The sequence below is a fragment of the Triplophysa rosa genome, linkage group LG21 (genome assembly GCF_024868665.1).
Source record: "Triplophysa rosa linkage group LG21, Trosa_1v2, whole genome shotgun sequence".
NCBI lineage: Eukaryota > Metazoa > Chordata > Actinopteri > Cypriniformes > Nemacheilidae > Triplophysa > Triplophysa rosa.
Genome location: NC_079910.1, coordinates 14,387,291 through 14,407,380, shown reverse-complemented (window position 1 = coordinate 14,407,380; position 20,090 = coordinate 14,387,291). Strand labels below are relative to the sequence as shown.

Here is a 20,090-nt window from a genome sequence, read left to right as displayed (position 1 = left end):
AAGTCTCTGATAGGTAAACCAAACAAAAGGATGATAAAAAGGATGTTTGAGTGTCAGTCATTGAGTATAAATAGTTAAGGAAAGGGAAAGCGTCCATTTTGTTCCCCACAGTATGCAAGCATAGAGATGCCGTTTCATGTTCACTTGGGATCCTCGATGGTGCCTTTGCTGAGATCCGTCATTTTGGGGTACTTTACTTTCTTCTGATCCAACTCGTTCTGAGCCCACAGCAGCAGTTTGAGGAGTTTGGCAAGTTTAGGTGTTGACTCCCTGTTTTCGTAGTCCAGCACCGCCTGGTTTACTTCACTCCACACCTGTTATGCAGGACCACAGAATCATTTACATTTGAAAAGATATCTTTACAGTGAAACTGACGACAGGCTGTGGTTAAATTTCTTTAAAAAAAACTGTAGGCTAGAAATGGGGTTTTCCACTAGAGGGGGCAATCTGCCTAGTCTCTATAATCATATGACATTTACACACCTTTCAGTTAGATGTACACGGTGTAAATTCTGCACAAAGGAGTTAATATTAAAATCATACAGATGCAGTGGTCCTAAAAAGTTAAAAACCCCTGGGCTAGAATGAACCAATCAGTTTTTTCTTCCATTTGAAGCAACGTGTTACCTTCTGTCTCTGCATCATGTTAAGTAGGTCACCGAAGGGAGACTCCTCTGGGTTGTCAAACGCTAGGAGAGCGAGGGTCCGCTCCATCTCTGTCAGACACTCTCGGCTTTCCTCTCCCTGTTCAGCTAGCTGGGTCTGTGCAAACTCCAGCGCAGCCTCGGTTTCCCGCAGGCGTATCAGCTCGATCAGGTGTTGTTGCTGTGGGAGGAAAGCAGACAACCTTTACTTTTAACTTGGTAATACCTTCCTCTAGTCTGTATGGCTGAATCACAGAAGAATGTCAATACAGTGTGTAAATGGTCTAAATTTACAGACGAAAAATCTACTGTAAAATAACAGCAGCAGTATTAATTCGGCATATAAGGTAAACGGTGACTGTACAAAATAAAAATCCAAAAACGAACAACTTTAGATATTTTAATCATACAATTGATTATGAAAATAATATTTAAAAGACACAAATTAGTCTCCATAGAAAACTTCAAAATTCTTGTTCTCCTTTACCTGAAGATGAAAGTACAGGTAGCGGTTAGTGTCCAGCAGCTCAGGGTGAAGACTGTTGATCAGTGCAATTGCCTCTTGTATCTGCCCTTTCAAGACCATCTCCCGAATCTTTATCCTCTCATCCAAAGAATCCAGATCAACACTTGGCTCAATGCCTGATTCCATCCTGAATTTCTCAGCTGCCTCTTTAAACCCCTCTATATATATAAAATTAAGTATAAAATTAATTTACAGACAGTTATTAATAACAGAAATAAGTTTAGCTGACTGCATACCGGTCACCAAATAATTCATAATGAGTCGATTCATGTCTGCCCGCTGAATGTGAACATTATTGAGCTTTTCCATCCACTCCTCCCGTGTTATGTCCTCTGGCTTTTCAGCATAACTCATCATGAAGTGATCTGCATTGACAAAGAACAAACAAAGATGTCTGTCATTCAATATACATTATACAACTTTTTCAACCATGGGTAAAGTCCAACTTACAAGCTAAATAAACTTAAAAGTTAAATGTTTAGTCAATTCTTTTGTCTGTCTTCCCATTTATTTAATTTAATAAAATAAACAGTAGTAGTAAGTTAAATGTAAACGACACGCTTAATGAAAATAACTTTACCAGTTTGTAGGTCAATTCTTTTTATCTTGTCAATGACAAGGACATTGGTAAAATAAGCAATGGCAAAAATAAATACGCTGACACCTATGAGAAAATATAAACCAAGAACGTATTGGAAGCCCTAACACCATTGCATTAGCGTTTACGATTACCGGAAGCTCTAATTATAAAGGCCTGTATCATAACATTGAAGCCTGTGCCGATGGAAAGAAGACCACAACGGATTTCATACGTAACAACAATTTTAAATGAGAAATAAATAAACACCGATAGTCTCTGAGCGTTCATGCAGGATGACTCATTATCCAGACCCAAGAAAACGTTTTCGATCGTACGAAAAATATTCGTTTTACCTGAATGTGTACACTTTCCCTACTAGCAGCTCGGGGAGAAAGGCCGTAACCAACTCTCGCGATATTTAAAGAAACTCGAGATTTCAACCACGGCTCGTTTGGATTGGCTGGCGTGTATTAAAATGTTTTGATACACATAAAACAGCAATCATCATAGATGCGTATCTAAATTGTTCGTTATAATTATTATAAATTATTCTCAAGTATATATAATGTCTTGTGTTGTCGCTTGCCCTTTCAGTATATTTGCGTTATTCTATTTTTTGATAATAAAACACAGCATACCATCGATGAAATCCCTTTACGTCCAAAAATGTATCCGTTTATTTGAGTCGTTTTCTGACAACTTTCTGATTAAGGAAACGGCGTCACTCGTTAAGTATCCGCCCATTTTACTTTTCGAGATCGGTAGTGACGTCACCGCACGACTCATTGAGCACTGAGCAGAGACGGTCCTCCTCTTGATCAGCGCACACGTATCTGATCACCGAAGTTTGATTTACTCCCCTTTGAAGGCCGTCTATAGATATAGAAAATCATCCACGAAGAGCTAACGATCTGCCCCCCTACCTGCGTTTCTCTTTTATAAGGTAAGAACTATCTCAGTCGACGTAGCGAGAGATAAATCCTATCTGGGCGTCTCAATCCTGCTGTATGTGCACGCGGGATTACTGTTGTAGTAAGGTTTTTTCTGACCGGCGATCTAGCGAACCAATATGGATGCTGAGCGCTAAACGATAAGATTAAAGGATCTACTTCTCTAAGCGATCAGTCAACACTGAGGTTTGACCTCTATCAGTTTTGAAACTCTTATCATCGTGCTGTCACTAACGCTTGCGGTTATTTGTTGCATTTGTACTGCTGCTGAATCACAAACAATGGTGTGTCCTCTAATCCTCTGATACTCATGAGAAAGACGCTGCTGCTGTCCTGTATCTTGACAGAAAAACAACTGACGTGCTCTACACTAGCAATCTCTTTATTACCATCAACGAAGACTAGAAGGTTTTAACGGTCTTTTGATAAGGAAGCATAGGCTGGAAACCAGTCAGTTTTTAAATGAACAGCGGTTTTTGACAACTTAATACATTGATTTATGATTAATTTTGCAGTCAGATGCTTTATTGACATGGGGCCTACACTTCATCCTTTAATTTCTGTTGTCACATGACCATCATTCTCCGCTTTTACTTTCTTAGAGGTCAATGTGCAAAGTGGCTACATACTAGGAAATGTGTCTTATTTTGTGACATTGATAGTGGGACAATTTTGCATTATTGAGGGGTGTAGGTTTGGCCAAAAATGACTTCTTCATTTACTGACCCGCATGTCATCTGACTTATTTTCTTCCATGAACACAAAAAGAAAAGAACAAGGAAGCTACAGCAGGAAGTTTTCTAATACCGTGAATGCGAATGGGGTCTGGGGCTGTCGGATTGTGCCAAGCATCTCTTTTTGTGTTACCCAGAACATAGGAAAGAAAGTATGTTTTAGTATATGCTGGTATAGGTTCTCCAGAGATGAGTTGCCATGAACTGTTTTTTTTTTTTGACACTGCTAGTGTCGTTGCATTTATACCACCACCTTCTTTTGTTGTTATTATTAGCAATTGTTTACTTTACTTTATCAAATCTCAGGATTGAATGCTGGGTTCATTTGTTCCTACCCACTGTTCCACAATACAGCAGAACTCTGGTTCTCACTCGCTCATAGAACTCCGGTCCATCTCATTCAGAAAAACGCATGCTGAAAGCACCTATGAGCTCCATTAGTTAATTAACTCGACAGTCTTGGAAGTTTTCCCCTCCCACAGCTTTGCCGAGATTCTTAAAGGTTTTGTTATGTCAGTATTCCAGTCAGACAAACTAGTCTATGGCATGGATTAGAAGCTTCACCATACGGTGAGAATCTCACTACAAATTCAGCTTTATACGTTTGTAGTTTGTTAGTCCATCCAGTGTGATGCATTCATTGTATTTGAATTTTAAATATCAAAGTTAAGCCATGAGATGTAGAAATACAGTATTCAAAATGACTCAACTGAAGCTAAAAGTTGCAAGAACCAAATGTTAGATATATAAATCCGGACCCAATAAATAATTCAAACTCATTTTAATATATCATAGAGAACCTGTCCTTGGGCCCGTTTCATTAAGGACGTTCAGCCAACACCGAGTTAAAATGTGAACTCTGAGTTGATTTACACGAGATGCGAAACTTTGAGTTTTTTGTTTCAGAACAGCTGATTTGAGTTCGTTCCATCAACTCTGGTACTTGACTTACCTTGAGCACTTGCACCACGACTACGACAATCCATGATCAATGGAGCTCCGATATTATGATTCACCATGGCAACGGCACCAAAAAAAACAACATGGTGGCAGAAAGCGCTTGAGAGCGAGGCACACTTTCCGCTCTGCACACAGTGGATTTACTAATGTGCTGAAAATGACTTGAGTTTAAATTCATAAATAGATAAATGTACCAATAAACAAACAAATGAATCAGTAAATAAATGAATGAAACAACAGAAATAATACAAAATTCTGTTCTCACTCCACATCAGTGCTCTAGCTCAAGTGTATAGGACACTTGTTAGGGTGTCAGACTGATCACCAGTTCGAACCCTGCTCGGAGCAGATTTGAGTAGGAATGGCTACATGTCTAAATTAATTGTTTACACTTGCACTTCATTTATACACTTTATTAAGTCATTTCTCATCCTCCATAGAAAACTAGCATTTGTGAGAACATGTAAGGGAAAGAATATGCTCTGATGTAATACACGGCCATGATGGCTGGTGTTATTGATGTAAGGATGGATGAGATATATCTTGATATATGTATAATTCACTGTAAAGAAAAGTGGTACCGTTTTAATGAAAATGCACAGGGAAATGACAAAATTCCACTCGGGCCCTGCATGAATTAATGCAGCCTCTTCACATACAGAATCCACTATAAAAGCACATATGACATTTTAGTCACTGAGATGGTCTCTGTGTGATCAAAATGTGTGCCATCACTGCCATGATAGGAGATTGAAACTCTGGGTTCACAAAGAAAACCTGCTCCCGACCAGGTTAGAGTAAGTTACTATGGTTACTGACTCTGGGTATTAGATACCTCTCTTTTAGAAACCCGCTATCTCGGGATTAACATACCTCACTTTCTGAAAAGGAAAACCCAGAGTTTCCCTTATTTCAGGGTTAATATACTCAGAGTTTTCATTAAACCTCCTTTCTGAAACGAGCTTTTCTAATAGCCTGCCTATATAGATTATATAAAGCTAGATTTTTATATATTAACTTTTTGCTCTTGTTTCTATGGTTGTGTATTGGTTGACGTCAATGAATTACTAAGCTCTTTATAAGAAGTACTTTGATTTGGGAAACCACCACACGAGCTCAGTTCACAGGATATATGGGGCAGTGTGGTGTGTCACACTATATTTAACACACTGTCTGATCTGACTGCCATGCATTTTAACTGCCAGAATGAAGCTTTATCAACAATGACACACTTTCTGAATCATCAGAGCAGTGCTATCAGCCTCTTAATGATAATGGAGCTTTTTTATATTCTATATGCATTTATATGCAACATTTTAAAATGTTGGGAATTAAGACTGTTAGGTCATCTTCATTTTTTGTAGTATTAGATCATTATGAAGGCATTCTTTATGGCATGTGGGCAGGCTGGTGCTGTCTGAAGTGCCAAAATATGGTCCTCTTTGTAACCAGAGCTGATTTCTCAGAAACTGCTTTATTGAAGTGGATCTGATGGTGGTATTGTAAGAGCCCTTGCAAACATTATTTTTTAAAACACTCAGAAATCATTTGGTCTCAGAAGCTGACAGGTGCACACCAGCAGGAAAGAACTTGTTTAGTGCATGTGTGTGTGTGTTCCTTACCGTAAAAAAAACCTTACAATGCACTGCACATACATTTCATTTAGACAATTGTAAGTCTTAAGTCTTTATTAATATTATATTAATGTTATTACTTAATGTTTAGTATCATTGGACGACTCCCTTCTGTTGACTTGCTAGTTTCGTTTCAATTGGTAACATCAGTCTTTAGTTTCTTCCCTTGACGTGCCTTTCTGGTCCTGACTAAGTCTGGTTAGAGGCAAATATTAACGGTAGATTTTTGTAAGACCAAGTGACTTGACTGGCAACCTTCTACAACAAAATTAGTCTGAAGTCTTGGCAACAGCTTCAGTGTTTCTACGACGATTGCTGACATCGCCCAAGTTTAGTAATGCATCATTTGCTGTTGAATGATGTTTCCCAGCATCCCTTGCTTTCAGTTTGCCCATGCTCTGGTGGTGGTGAACGTGTTTTGTTACCATGCTACATTAAAGGTTCCTCTCAAATAAGTTGTCATCTATTGCATCAGCAATTGTGTTATCAAATTAATTGTTAATTGTTATCAAAAAATTGTGTTTAATTAATCAACATGTTGATCATAATGGTATTTCATTCATGTCATTTGGTTGGCAGTAATTGGAGTAACTTTAGTAGTCACATTAGGGATGTCAATTTAGACAAATTCCCATAATCGATTTTCATTTACATTAACGATCAATTAATCGATTATTCGTTAACATTAATACTGAAATATGCCTCTGCAGTGGCATATAGGCATGACAGCGTGCAAAAGCCATGCAAAACGCCATCTTCCTCACCAGAATAAAAAGGTTTCTAAGTTTAAAAAAATGCCTAGTAGAATTGTTAAAATGAATCTGTGTGATTGATAATATAATTAAATTATGTATTTGATAATTAACATATGGACCAATATACAACGTGTCGCCGCCTCAGATGTGCACTCTGGTAATAAAGCAGACTCATATCATTGCGCGCGTCTGCTGGAGAGAATAGGTTGATTTATTATTATAAGCTTGTTATTTTCTTTCTAAATGTGCATAGGACACTATCGACTAGGGCTGTCACGATTATTAAATAATCGTCTCATCACGATAGTTTGACCTCATCGCGATGGTTTCAGATCATCGCAATATTTGCACATCTCTATAGAAGACACTAGGGGAAGCTGTAGTGCATCTGCATATTGCATATTTTATTGTATATATTGTAACTAAAGCATGGTAATACTTGTAAAATGTACCACCACAACACAATCACTTTAAAAAAACTAAAGCGTATACCATAAAAATAACCTGCAGTATGATTTAATATTATTTCAGTGTGAAAACCAGTCTACCAAAATCTCATTAACATAGAAGTAAACTTTTATTGTAGTCTTGCAAGTGATAAAAAACAGACTAGAAGCTTTTCTATGGCTTCAATTCACTCCTGATCAATTTACTTAATTTACAAGTATTTGTCGGTTGTATTATTGACAGGTAAAAGCCTAAACCTTAAGTATGATGACCCAATTTTTTCCTATGTATTTCCAAGAAAAAGAACATAGTCTTTATATTCAGAACAATATGGTCGTTTCAAAGCTGAATAAAAAATGTATGAGAATTAAAAGTCAAAGCTCTAAAACAGACAATTAATCGTCATAATCGCAATGATTTATTAGACAATTAATCGCCAGCCAAATTTCATAATCGTGACAGCCCTAATCAACAATTAATCGATCGTCAATTAATCATTAACATCCCTAAGTCACATTCATCTTCTTAAATAACTTAAAACTGTTGAATAAAGCCAAAAGTTTGACGTATTCCCCAGCCATATAGCTAATAATACATTTGATCAAACGAATGAACAAACATGCATTTATCTGATGTGTATCTGTGGCAACCATTGTGCGTGTGTGTTTACATTACATGCGTGTCACAACCTTTATGTATTTGTTAATGCTCGACAGAATCTCTCCAAACATGCCCCTCTCGCTCATGCCATTTCATCCCTCCACAAACAGACCACAACAGCATCGCTGGAAGCAGATGGAGAAAAGATGAAAAACGTGTGACGTTTGTTTGAACACAAACAGAGAGAGCAAGAGGAGAGCTCTATACAACACAAACATGTATAGGAAACACTTGTTGTTAGCACTCAATGATATTTGGTCATCTGTGGAGACTTTCACCACCGCCTTTAGTGCATGTGGCCGGTAAAGATTTAGCCAGGCCATATGGTGGTGTAGAACCATGGAGGAGGGGTGGTGGGGGGGTCGGAGATGGATGTAGTGTTGTGGTAAGACTGCATTGCAGAGCTCTCCTACTTATGAAAACCACACTAGTAATCAAGTCTGACAAAACATTGAAGCAGTAGATCCATGTGCTTATAGGGCTGAATCGCACACTTCCGTTACTTACATTAGGGCTGTCACGATTATGAAATTTGGTTGACGATTAATTGTCTAATAAATCATTGCAATTGTGATGATTAATTGTCTGTTTTGGAGCTTTGACATTTAATTCTCATACATTTTTGATTTGGCTTTTTTGTTTTTTGATTTAAGACTGTTTTTTTCTTGGAAATACATTGGGAAAAATGGGTTCATCGTAGATTCAAGGTTTAGGCTTTTACCTGTCAATAATACAACCACCAAATACTTGTAAATTGACTAAATTGATCAGGAGTGAATTGAAGCCACCATTCAAATGCTATCAGTCATAGAAAAGCTTCTATATGCTGTTTTTCTCACTTGCAAGATTACAATAAAATTTTACTTCTATGTTAATGAAATTTTGGTAGACTGGTTTTCACACTGAGATGAGCTTAAATAATATTAAATTGTACTGCAGGTTATTTTTATGGTATATGCTTTAAAGTTTTTTTTAAAGTGATTGTGTTGTGGTGGTACATTTTACCTGTATTACCATACTTTAGTTACAATAATATACAATAAAATATGCAATATGCAGGCACTACAGCTCCCCCTAGTGTCTTCTATAGAGATGTGCAATAATTGCGATCACCTGAAACCATCGCGTTGAGGTCAAACAATCGCGATGAGACGATTATTTAATAATCGTGACAGCCCTAACTAACATATATGATAAATAGTAATAAGAAGCAAACTAGGGATGTGGCGGTGATGAGATTTTCCCACCAGTTAATAGATGTGTAAAAACACCGGTAGTACGGGGGGTTTACTGTGGGGTGGTCAAAGATGCGGCCGTGCACATGACGCATTTTACTTTCAGTTATGAATTAGTGGCAATTCGGGAACGACAATGGGCTCTATGCACGCGTGACTTCCGCGTTTCACGGGAAGAACCCTAGGCAGTTTCCTGTTGGGGAGACTTAAAGCAGAGAGAAAAGGGAAATTGAGAAAATTGTTACATTAAGCAGATGCTGTACATTTCGGCACACCGTAGTATATAGAAGTGGCGTTCTACCGTATTTGAATGTTATAACGAAATGTAAAGTTGTAAACTTATGAAAGTATCATTTCACAGATACGGTAGAACAGCACTTCTATATATCACTACGGTGTGCCAGCATCTGCTAAATTTAACTATTTTCTCAGTTTCCCATTTCTCTCTGCTTTAAGTCTCCCTAACCAGAAACTGCCTAGGGTTCTTCCCATGAAAAAAGGGTGGGATGTCTTTATTCAGCAACCACAATCGCAAACAAACAATGTATTTGAGATCAACGCGGCTCGAGCAGCTCATGAGAGAACACAGACCGGCTGGAGATCGCTAAACTCTTGTTTATTAACTTAAGATCCTCAACAACGCTTCCACAGTGAGAGCATTTGTGCATGGTTGCCAGATTGCATAAAATAAGTCACCCACTGGCAGAAAACATACTTTTTTAACCTTTAATCCCTGTTTGGATGATCGGAATTCCTGTCATCTGGTGACCGCAAACATGAATGCTCGTACAGCAGAGGCTCGCACTAAAATCTGTCATATTTATCTTCTATTTTTTTTCGACAAAGACTAAAAAAAGTTATTTTATTTTATAACTACATTTTAGTTTCATAATTTTTTTGTCAACGATATTGCATGCTGATATAGTCTTAGTTGTCGTTTAATGGCCTTACTTTTCATCTCGTCTTCATCATGGGAAAATAGTCGTTAACGAAATTAACACTAGAGGGCGCAAATGGGGAGCGATGCGGTCGCGACGCGCATATGTTGCAGCCCGCACATTTTTCATAATTGCGTCGGTGCCGCATCGAGTTGGAAATATTTCAACTTTTCAGAGTGCCGCACACGCACCGTGGGTCATGTGACCAGAGAAAGCAGCACAGCTCGCGTTTTCTGCGCAAAATGTGAATCGCCCCTAAGGCCAGAGCCATTGAGAGAAAGAGTCACGCGTCAACTCTGTTGACACCAATGAAACCGCAATTTCACCGCAATGGCGGTTCATGGAGGCTCACAATAGTTCCCGGAAGTTACTATTAATGCATGGACCTGCAGCTAAACAGACAAACTGAGGTAAACTTTTAACCCATTTAAAGACATAAGTCATTTAATGAATAAAAAAATGAAAGAAATAAAGCATTTAAAGAGAAAACATAACTTCCTGGATCTGAAGGCTCCATGAATCATGCGACACGCGAAAATTTGAACTTCTGTTGGCGCAACTCTCTCTCTCTCAATGGCTTTGCCTAAGGCGTGCTTCTTTTACAGATTTGCGCAAAACTTTTCTAAATGTCAATAAAAAATGTGCAAAATGACAGCATGTCCATTAAACGACTTTATGTGACTGAAATGTTATTTTTTCTCTCGATAAGTCATAGTCATTAGTAGGGGTGGGAATCGCAGGGTACCTCCCAATACAATTCGATACGCGATACAGAGCTCACGATACCGATAATATCACAATGCGCCGATTCTGCGATAATCGATATATCGCTTGGCAATTCTATAACAATACATCACGACATCTGTAAATGAAGGGAAAAAAGGATCTGTTAGAAGAGCATTTTTAGTGTGTTGCGACTCTGTCTTTAGGTTTGTTTATTCTTGCGCTTGTCTTTGGACTGTGAGTCTCTGGTGACTCCACACGCGTCTGCCAAAACGGAGGTTTGCGGCGCGTCACGTCAAAGCGCTCACGTTATGAGGATCATCGCGCATTTCAACTCAAGTTTCGCCTCGGCTCGCCTAAAGTTGAACTTTATAAAAACTATTAAAGCTTTACAAAACAATCTGACTTCTGAAATACGTGAGAATGAGCTTTTTTAATATGATGTGCAGATACCTGCACCCCTGCACGAGCACTGCGGGTGAGAGAGAAAGCGGACTGGAGCGAATCACGAAACTACAGACCAAAAGAAGGTGAAAAGAGTATTCCCAGCTTGCAGAGCGCCGAGTTAACCACGCCTACTTATTTACGTTCACTACGAAATCCAAAGTGCGCCCAAACTTTTGATTTAAAAGACGCATCTCTAATTTGTTGTTGGTCTGCCATTATGCTCGTATGTCTTCTCCGCTGTGAATTACAATTTCCGTTCATCTGACCATCCGTAATCTGTGAGCGTCACCACAAGAAATATGTGGGTACTGCCATTCTGTTAAGCACAGTGTAGGTATGAATTTAGATCTTTTGTATTTGAAAAAAAATCGATACTTTGTGCCAGAGTATCGATAACGTCTCGCAGGCTGAAATGTAGCGATAAATCGCCATATCGATTTTTTAACCCACCCCTAGTCATTAGGTTTTATGGTGGGTTGCGAACCAACTTTTGAGGTGCATACCGCCACCTACAAAACAGAAAAACAGAGGTCATTATTTTTTATACCATTGCAAATCTTGGAAAAAATGCTGCTCACCATGGTGAACTTCAACCTTTTGTTTCTCCTCATGTGCGAAACTTAGGGGTGGTGTTTGATAACTCCCTAAAGTTTGAAAACATCAGTTCTGTAATTGGTACCAGTTTCTTTCAACTTCGATTATTAACTCAAATCAAACCATACCTATCTGAAAAATCTCTAGAAATGACAATCCATGCTTTCATAACTACGAGACTAGATTATTGCAACTCACTTTATTATGGTATCTCATAATCACTACTCTCCCGTTTACAAATGGTTCAAAACGCCGCAGCTCGATTTCTGAAAAGTTGCAAAAAATCCTCTCATGTGACCCCTCTTCTAAGAGATCTTCATTGGTTACCTATTGAATGCAGAATTGAATTTAAAATCCTTTTATTTGTGTATAAATCCATAAACCCCCAAGCTCCCAATTATTTGTCAACTCTACTTCTCCCTTATAGCCCCTCTCGCAGTTTAAGATCAGAAGACCATCTCTTACTCATAGTTCTGTCCAAACATACCGTGTCATCTGTAAAAAAGCATCATCTCTTTTTCGTATGCCACGTGACCTGTAAATGCGACAAAAACTGTTTCCATTGCACGCTCGAAAAATATTCCTTAATTTTCAACTTGAAATTCAGTTTGCGCAATTTGAAGGACAGTGGAAATGCAACTAAAGTTTAGGCTATTAAAGACGGCATGAAATCAAATTTGAAAAATCTTATTTTTTTATGGAATATTGTTATTTTTTATAAGTGACTTACTTTATTCATGCACTCTCATAATCTTTAATCAAAAATCTCTTTTCCCATCAAAATGACCTCTTTTCAATTCTGGTCCATGAGGAATGGCGCGAGGGTGGGGCTCCAATGACTAAATGACTGCAAACTGGCATTCAAATCTGCCTCAATTTTGTTAGCTTCCAACGATCCGATCAGTTCTCGATGGACGCAGTCCAGTCTTGCTATACTTGTTTTTCCCATTTCAAAAGCAGTTTCACTTGGACATGTCATACAGAAAAGAAGACAATCGCTTTCTCCATTCAGTGTATCAAACCTCGATGCCTGTTAGTGAATCGAACCTCAAAGAATTATGGGAGTGTGTGTGATTGAGCTTCCTGTTTAAAGAAGCACACAGGGTTTGAGAAGGGACAAAAATAACCCTACACTTATTCAGACGCTCCGCTAATACTAATCTGCTAATACTCACTGACAAGCTGCACGATTAGCCTGGAATGGAGGCAAAACTCGTGGGATGAAGAGGGACAAAAGAGAATTTGCCCATTCAAAAAGTAAATTGAAGTCTACACTTAAAGGGATTTTGTCCTACAAACTGATTACTTTTTTGCCTTTTTCTGACTCCTGGCAGCCATTTTGTGTGGAGGTATCTTAACCTGAATTAGTTTGGGTTAATGGGTTAATTACTTTGCTGCATACAATAGGTCTTTACTTCTGATCCTCCCTGTGTGTATGACAGTATCACCCTCCTCTTTCCTTATATACTCACCACGTACACAAACCTATACACAACAACAAACTCTCACGCTGTAGGTCCAGATGTATTTTTTGTGTAGTTGATAGTTAAATAATTTAGAATATGTGTATACATTGTATGTTGCAGTCACAATGCATGCTATGCACTGTTGCATTCAGGCGATCTAAGAAGAATAAAGTACCAGGCATTTTGACATACTATTAAAGGGATAGTTCACCTCAAAATGAAAATTCTCTCATGAATTACTTCCCCTCAAGTTGTTCCAAACCTGCATAAATTACTTTGTTCTGTTAAACGCAAAGAAAGATATTTGGAAGAATGTTAGCAACTGACAGTTCTGGGACATCATTCACTACAATAGTAGGAACAATTACAATGGTAGTCAAAGGCGCCACTGAATTGTTTGCTTTTCTAAATTCTTCAAAATATATTTTGTGTTCAACAGAACAAAAAAATACAACAAATGTTCCTATCAAGGTAGTCAATGATGTTCCAAAACTGTCAGTTGCTAACGTTTTTCCAAACATCTTTCTTTGTGTTTACAGAACAAAGACATTAATAAAGGTTTGGAACAACTTGAGGGTGAGTAAATGTAGATGACAGAATTTCCTTTTTGGGTGAACTATCCCTTTAATACCCTCTTTAAAATAAAGTTGCTTAAAAGGTTCTTCACAGCGACGCCATAGAAAAACCATTTTTGGTTCCACAAAGAACCATTCAGTCAAACTCAAAAATAAATCTCTTCGTTACCTTTTTATAATCTGAAGAACCTTTTTTCGCCACAAAGTGAGACCGAAAGGTTCTTCGGATGTTAAAGGTTCTTTATGGAACCATTAAGACAAAAAAGGTTCTTCTATGACATCATGATCATGAAGCACCTTTATTTTTAAGAGTGTATGCTTGCATACTAGGATAAACATGCAGAAACTAGGATGACACTACACAGCAAATAGTGCCACACCCAAACCCAGCATCTCTCCCATCCTCATAATATAAACGGTTTCAAAGTGACAACATAAACAAACGTTACTGCACATGTGAGTGTTCGTGGACTGCCCTTAACTTCCGGTACATATTCACAAGCAATAGAGCGCCTGTAGATTATTTCCGATAACAAGCAAAAGAAACCGAGAAGAACAGTTACTTGGCTAAACTAGTCTCTCCAAAATTTAGAATTTAGACTACGATACCAAGCTCAACCGCTAGATGTCAATGTACCATACGGTTTCTATAAATGCGACCGGACTACAGGACCCATTCAACAAATTGTTTATTTAATAAAATGAACATGCAACAAAATTCAACATCTAATACAATTAGATTATTATTATTATTATTATTATTAGGTTATTTAATACAATTATGATACAATAAAATAATAATATTAATTTAACTTAAATTAAGTATAAATAGTTATATTATTAGACAATAGCCAAACACAGACCGGAAGTTAACTGCAGTGTTTGCACGCGCGTCCGATGAAACAGTCTATAAATCAGTCTATATATAACAGCAGATAGCAACTGGGTGTAAATGTAACCATATGTAGCACTCCAAACAGGAGTGACATCATATTCTGCTGTGTGAACAGGGGTACAGAAAGTGTTTATAATATCTTTCTCTTTATTTTTTCTTTTAGACCGAGTTGGTGGTTGAGAGGCGTGAGGGGAGTGCGAGTGTGTGTGTGTGTGTGTGTGTGTGTGTGTGACTAATGGCGGAACAACAGAGACAGCGTGCACTTTCCACGTCAGGAGAGTCATTATACCAGGTCTTGGGAGTTGAGAAGAACACAGCGCAAGAAGACATCAAAAAATCTTACAGGTAATAATCTTTTGGTTGTTGATGAATCATCTGTCAGTCAACCTAATGGTTAGAGAGTCGGACTCGTGACCAGAAGGTTGCCGGTTCGATTCTCAGGGCCGGCGGGTAACGACTGAGGTGCCCTTGAGCAAGGCACCTTACCCCCACTTGCTCCCCGGGATAGCTGCAGTGATAGCTGCCCACTGCTCCGGGTGTACGTGTGTTCACCACTTGCTGTGTGTGTGTGTTCACTACTCTCTGGATGGGTTAAATGCAGAGGTCACATTTCGGGTATGGGTCACCATATCTGACAAATAAGTCACTTTCACTTTCATCTTGTTCCAACATTAATCATAGATAAAATTGTCCGAATCTATTCAGTGTTGTTTTTATTTATTCCTTATTACCAATTGAAACATTATAGCCTACATACTGTGTATAACTAAATAAACTACATATACAATTTGAAATCTGCAAGTGTTCGGCTATCGTGAATTTCCAGTTGAATCCACAAGAGGGTGACGGACCTTTTCATTTAACAAGAAGATTTTCTTCTCTTTTGGTTTGCAGAAAACTAGCTCTAAAATTCCATCCAGACAAGAATCCCGACAACCCAGAAGCGGCGGATAAGTTTAAAGAAATAAACAACGCTCATACCATTTTGTCGGATCCTACCAAGCGCAACATCTACGACAAATATGGATCTCTCGGCCTCTACGTGGCAGAACAGTTCGGAGAGGAGAATGTGAACACATACTTTGTATTGTCCAGCTGGTGGGCCAAGGTATAATATTAACACACACAGTTCTAAACACCAAACGTATGTATGTAACATGCAGATATTTCATTGATTTTTTTGTCTTTCGACAGGCCTTGTTTATATTCTGTGGTGTGGCCACTGGCTGTTACTTCTGCTGCTGTCTGTGCTGCTGCTGTAACTGTTGCTGTGGGAAATGTAAACCTCATCCTCCTCACTCAGACGAGCCCGAATTTTACGTGTCACCTGAAGATTTAGAGGCTCAGATGCAGTCTGATGAGAGAGGTGAGACGCTTGAACACAAACCGTCCATACGTTACTGTATAATACATGTAATGAATATCACAAAAATACCCTGCTCACTTGTCAGACCCCATTTGTTCCTGATTCAAATGTTTGTTTCCTGTAGATGGCAGCAGCCCCATTGTGATGCAGCCCTCCTCGGCCACCGAGACCACTCAGCTGACCGCAGACTCTCACCACACCACATACCGGACAGATGCCAGCTATTAAAGTAACCTCCCTCTGTCATTCTCTCTCTCACACACGCACGGGACCACCATGCCAGAAGAGGGCACTGTGGAGAATGAGTGTTGAGGGAGAGACGGACAGGGGAAATAAAGGTTGTGGCTAGAAGGGATACAGCTACGGCCGGAAGTGATTCAAAATCTCGCCAATAAATGACATTAGCTAATGCCTACCCCAACCCTAAACCTACCCTTACAATAATACAAAAATAGTCATTAACTGTTGTCGGCATGAAAAAAATGAGGAGGTATTGAAGTGCACATGCCCAGTGGAGGTAGATGTATCCCTTCTAGCCAAAACCGAAATGAAGGGTTGTTGTGCAGATCTTCTGCTGTATGATTGAAAATGCTTCACTTTACAGGGCAAGACGCAAGTTTTATTTTATTTGCCTTTTACCTCGATCAACCCCAAACCCACTGTTACAATATAATCCCCACATGCACACACAAGGGTGTCATTACAGTCTTCCTGGTGTGATCTTTCAAAAAGGACTGTGCATATGTTGGAATGGCTCTGTATCTGTAATACGAATGACTTGCATTAGATTTGAGGTAAAATTGCAAAATGTTTAATAATAATTTGAACAATCACTTATTTTTGCCATCTCTATGTTGTTGTTTACCACTTTTCACATAACCCTTTTCTCTCTGGCAAATTCTACGTATGTCTGCTTCAATGTTTTCGCATGCTTCTGAAACTTTTGGCGATATGCCTCAGGGACTAGTTCATAAGCTCGGAGAACCGCGACCTTTACCGTCTCGCAATCTAGACTTTGTTCAATTGGCAATGATGCGCAAATCTCTTGAGCTTTTCCCGAAAAACTGCACTGTAACAGTAACGCCCACATATCCATCGGCCAGTTAAGTTTGGTAGCAATGCGCTCAAAAGCCACAAAATACACGTCCACCTCTGATTTGCGAAAGGGTGGCACAAGTTTGATATTCTTGCTAACATCAAAGTCAACATCTCGACTCACAGCCGTGGTAACAGGTACAGAGCAAGACGAAGAAAAAGTCGGTGAAGGAGGTTTTATTCGCGGAACTGGGACAGGAGTTCAGGGCTTTATATCCCGTTCTGCTTCCGCCTGAATAACTCCAAGTTTTAAATGCAGATTCTCATTCTCCTTCTGTTTAAGCTGGAGGTCTAGCTCCCTCAAACGGATAGCTAACATCGAGTCAGATTGAACATCAAGTTCGCTTTCTACTGAGGAGCCTTTGCCCATTTCAGAGACTGCTTCCGCTGCCTCTGCCGACTGCTCTTCAACTGTCCCCCCAACAAAATACCAGCTTGGGTTAACTGTTCGCAAAGAGAATCCTTAATCACTTGCTTTTTCGCTTCTCTGGGTACCTTTAAGTTATAAAAATCTGCAATTATTAGCAAGTCCTTCGTCCTACACTTATGCAGAGCTTCAATAGTTGGGGATATAGAAAACTGTACCAAGTCAAACTCCATCTTTAACGCCAGTAAGTTTACGCACTTCTCCCATGCACACGTGCGAAAGCATTAGCAGACATTTAAGATGAAGGGGGGGGGAATGACTCACCGCTTCGAATAAACGTTTTGGCGTTGAAAGGACGAGCCCCCCAATTGTTACGATTTCCCTTAGTCTAGGGTTAAGGAATGCAACAAAGCAGCGTGGAGAGAGAGAGAAGTGCTGAGGTCTCCAGGTCCCATGGTATCACAACACAAGTTTGAAATTTAAATATAACCAAAGTTTATTTTACAAGTCTATAAGTCGAGACTTGTGCAGGGAGATGGCCTCAAAATAACAAACCAAAAATATGTCTTTCTTGGGGTTTTCGAGTCTTTCTGCCCAGCCAACAAAAGAGAAAAGAAAAGAAGAAACACTGCCCCTGACTCCCTTGCTATCCAGATAAACAGGAGAAAAAATAGCCGTGGCAAAACAAAATAATGGCATCCCCTCGCTTGCAATTCATAGAAAGTTAACAAACTTAATTTAGGCAGTAAATGAGAACATAACTTAGCCCTCAGGCACATTAACAGACAGTGAAGTTATAAAGAAAACAGATAAGTCAAAAGACTACACCCGGCCACATGCTCTGGGTTGAGATCTCACTGGTATTAAAGATGGTTGCACACTTTACAACTTGTGTCTCTATCAATGGACACAAAAATAGAACAAGAAAAACCTTTTTACACACTTTAACACACTTTTTATATATATACGTCCCAATGGACGTAACAGATAACTATTGTTTAGAAGAAATATGTGTTCATATTTTAAACTTTTAGTTTAGATTATCTTTAGCTGGCATTACTAGCCGAACTAAAGGAACAGTTCACACAAAAATGAAAATTCTGTCATCATTGATTCACTCTCAAGTTGTTAGAAATCTGTATAAATTTCCTTGTTCCGATGAACACAGAGAAGAACTCTTCTAACCAAACAGTTCTTGGCCGCCATTGACTACCATAGTTGGAAAAATTGCTTTACAAATTTCTTTGTTCTGTTGAACACAAAAGAAGATATTTTGAAGAATGTATGAAAGCAAACCGTTCTGGGGCACTTTTGACTACCGTTGTCATTTTTTCTACTATGGTAGTCAATGGTGGCCAAGAACTGTTTGGTCGCAAGCATTCTTCCAAATATCTTTGTGTTCATCAGAACAAAAAAATGTATACAGGTTTGGAACAACTTGAGGGCGAGTAAGTGATTTTTATTTAGGGGTCAAGTGTCCCTTTAAAAACGTAACGCTAGGGGTTGTCACATACTAACTTGTATGTCGTTCATGCCTTTGATGGGATCTTGGCACAAACCTCCTAAACTCATCATAAACATGCTGTCTGTTTTAACATTCCATTAATGTCTGAAGAGTGTTTGGTGGATTTCATGTTAAAACAAACATCTACAAACGTTTTGAATAATTTCATATATTTAATTTCATGTAGCCTGTGAATTACTTTCCCTGTGGTTTGCAGTGTCATGTGCTGTATGTTTTTTGTGAAACATTGAGTGAAGGCCATCCGGTAGGCATGTACAGTTCAGTTGGATCCCCGCCTAGCTGTGTTTAGTGTGTGTGACAGTTTGGTTAAAATGGTGATACACACACAGGCCGTGCATGGTTATCACACTTTTAAAAAGCCCATATTCAATATGAGCCTTGGAGGATTGTGGGTAAAGTGATGCATATGTACAAACAATGGCTTTCCATCAATAGATTTTTATAGCTTCAGATTTGGTTAGTCATTTTTAAACAATGTTCCTTCTGAGAAAACACTTATGTTTTAGTATTGAAACATCTTTGTTTTTTAAACCTGGAAGTGGACATTCTTGCCCAGTGTACTGTGCTGTATTTTGGTTTGGTTGTGACTGTACCCATAGTTTGACCTTTTTGCCTAGTGCCAGTGATTTAATCAGGTGAACAGGATATTTTACTCATTTTTACCCCTGTATTATTACTGTTTCTGCCAGAGGACATAATCTTGACTGTGTCCTTCACTACTCCACAAATTACATGCCTGTGTAACTCCATTTTTTTTTCTTCATAACAATTACATCCAATGGCTTTCTTGTAGAAAATGTTGTTTTAAATGTGTATTCAGCCTCATTTTGCTGAAACGTTGCAGAACACTGAAACATTTTAGACCGTGTATACTATGTGACTGCACTGAAAGAACATTGAGCTCTAAACTTCCTGTCTGTGTCATCTGTGTTTTGTGTTTAAGTATCCGTCACCTCTTTGTTATACATGCTTTA

At 38.7% G+C, this 20,090-nt stretch overlaps 2 protein-coding genes across 3 annotated transcripts; one reads left to right on the top strand and one right to left on the bottom strand.

The window, feature by feature from the left end:
• Positions 1-26: 26 nt before the first annotated feature.
• On the bottom strand, positions 27-2,469 carry gid8b (GID complex subunit 8 homolog b (S. cerevisiae)). 2 transcript variants are annotated; one of them, XM_057363184.1, is made up of 5 exons: positions 2,389-2,469; positions 1,407-1,535; positions 1,132-1,328; positions 628-825; positions 27-314 (listed from the first exon to the last, which is right to left on the bottom strand). In XM_057363184.1, exons 2-5 carry the CDS (start codon positions 1,525-1,527, stop codon positions 141-143), a joined length of 690 nt encoding a protein of 229 aa, XP_057219167.1. In that variant the 5' UTR covers positions 1,528-1,535; positions 2,389-2,469; the 3' UTR covers positions 27-140. The 2 variants fall into 2 exon arrangements, with proteins under 2 accessions (XP_057219167.1, XP_057219166.1); XM_057363183.1 differs by lacking the exon at positions 2,389-2,469 and adding an exon at positions 2,104-2,182.
• A 78-nt stretch (positions 2,470-2,547) lies between these two features.
• dnajc5ab (DnaJ (Hsp40) homolog, subfamily C, member 5ab) lies at positions 2,548-19,933 on the top strand. Its single transcript, XM_057363194.1, has 5 exons — positions 2,548-2,693; positions 14,927-15,108; positions 15,658-15,871; positions 15,958-16,129; positions 16,254-19,933. Exons 2-5 carry the CDS (start codon positions 14,999-15,001, stop codon positions 16,355-16,357), a joined length of 600 nt encoding a protein of 199 aa, XP_057219177.1. The 5' UTR covers positions 2,548-2,693; positions 14,927-14,998; the 3' UTR covers positions 16,358-19,933.
• Positions 19,934-20,090: the final 157 nt, after the last annotated feature.

Coding starts and splice junctions, on each gene's coding strand:
- gid8b (XM_057363184.1), bottom strand. CDS start 1,527: ATGATGAGTTATGCTGAAAAGCCAGAGGACATAACACGGGAGGAGTGG. Junction 826..1,131: donor ACCTGTACTTTCATCTTCAG/GTAAAGGAGAAC, acceptor TTCCTCCCACAG/CAACAACACCTGATCGAGCT. Junction 315..627: donor ACATGATGCAGAGACAGAAG/GTAACACGTTGC, acceptor CCTGCATAACAG/GTGTGGAGTGAAGTAAACCA.
- dnajc5ab (XM_057363194.1), top strand. CDS start 14,999: ATGGCGGAACAACAGAGACAGCGTGCACTTTCCACGTCAGGAGAGTCA. Junction 15,109..15,657: donor GACATCAAAAAATCTTACAG/GTAATAATCTTT, acceptor TTTGGTTTGCAG/AAAACTAGCTCTAAAATTCC. Junction 16,130..16,253: donor GATGCAGTCTGATGAGAGAG/GTGAGACGCTTG, acceptor TGTTTCCTGTAG/ATGGCAGCAGCCCCATTGTG.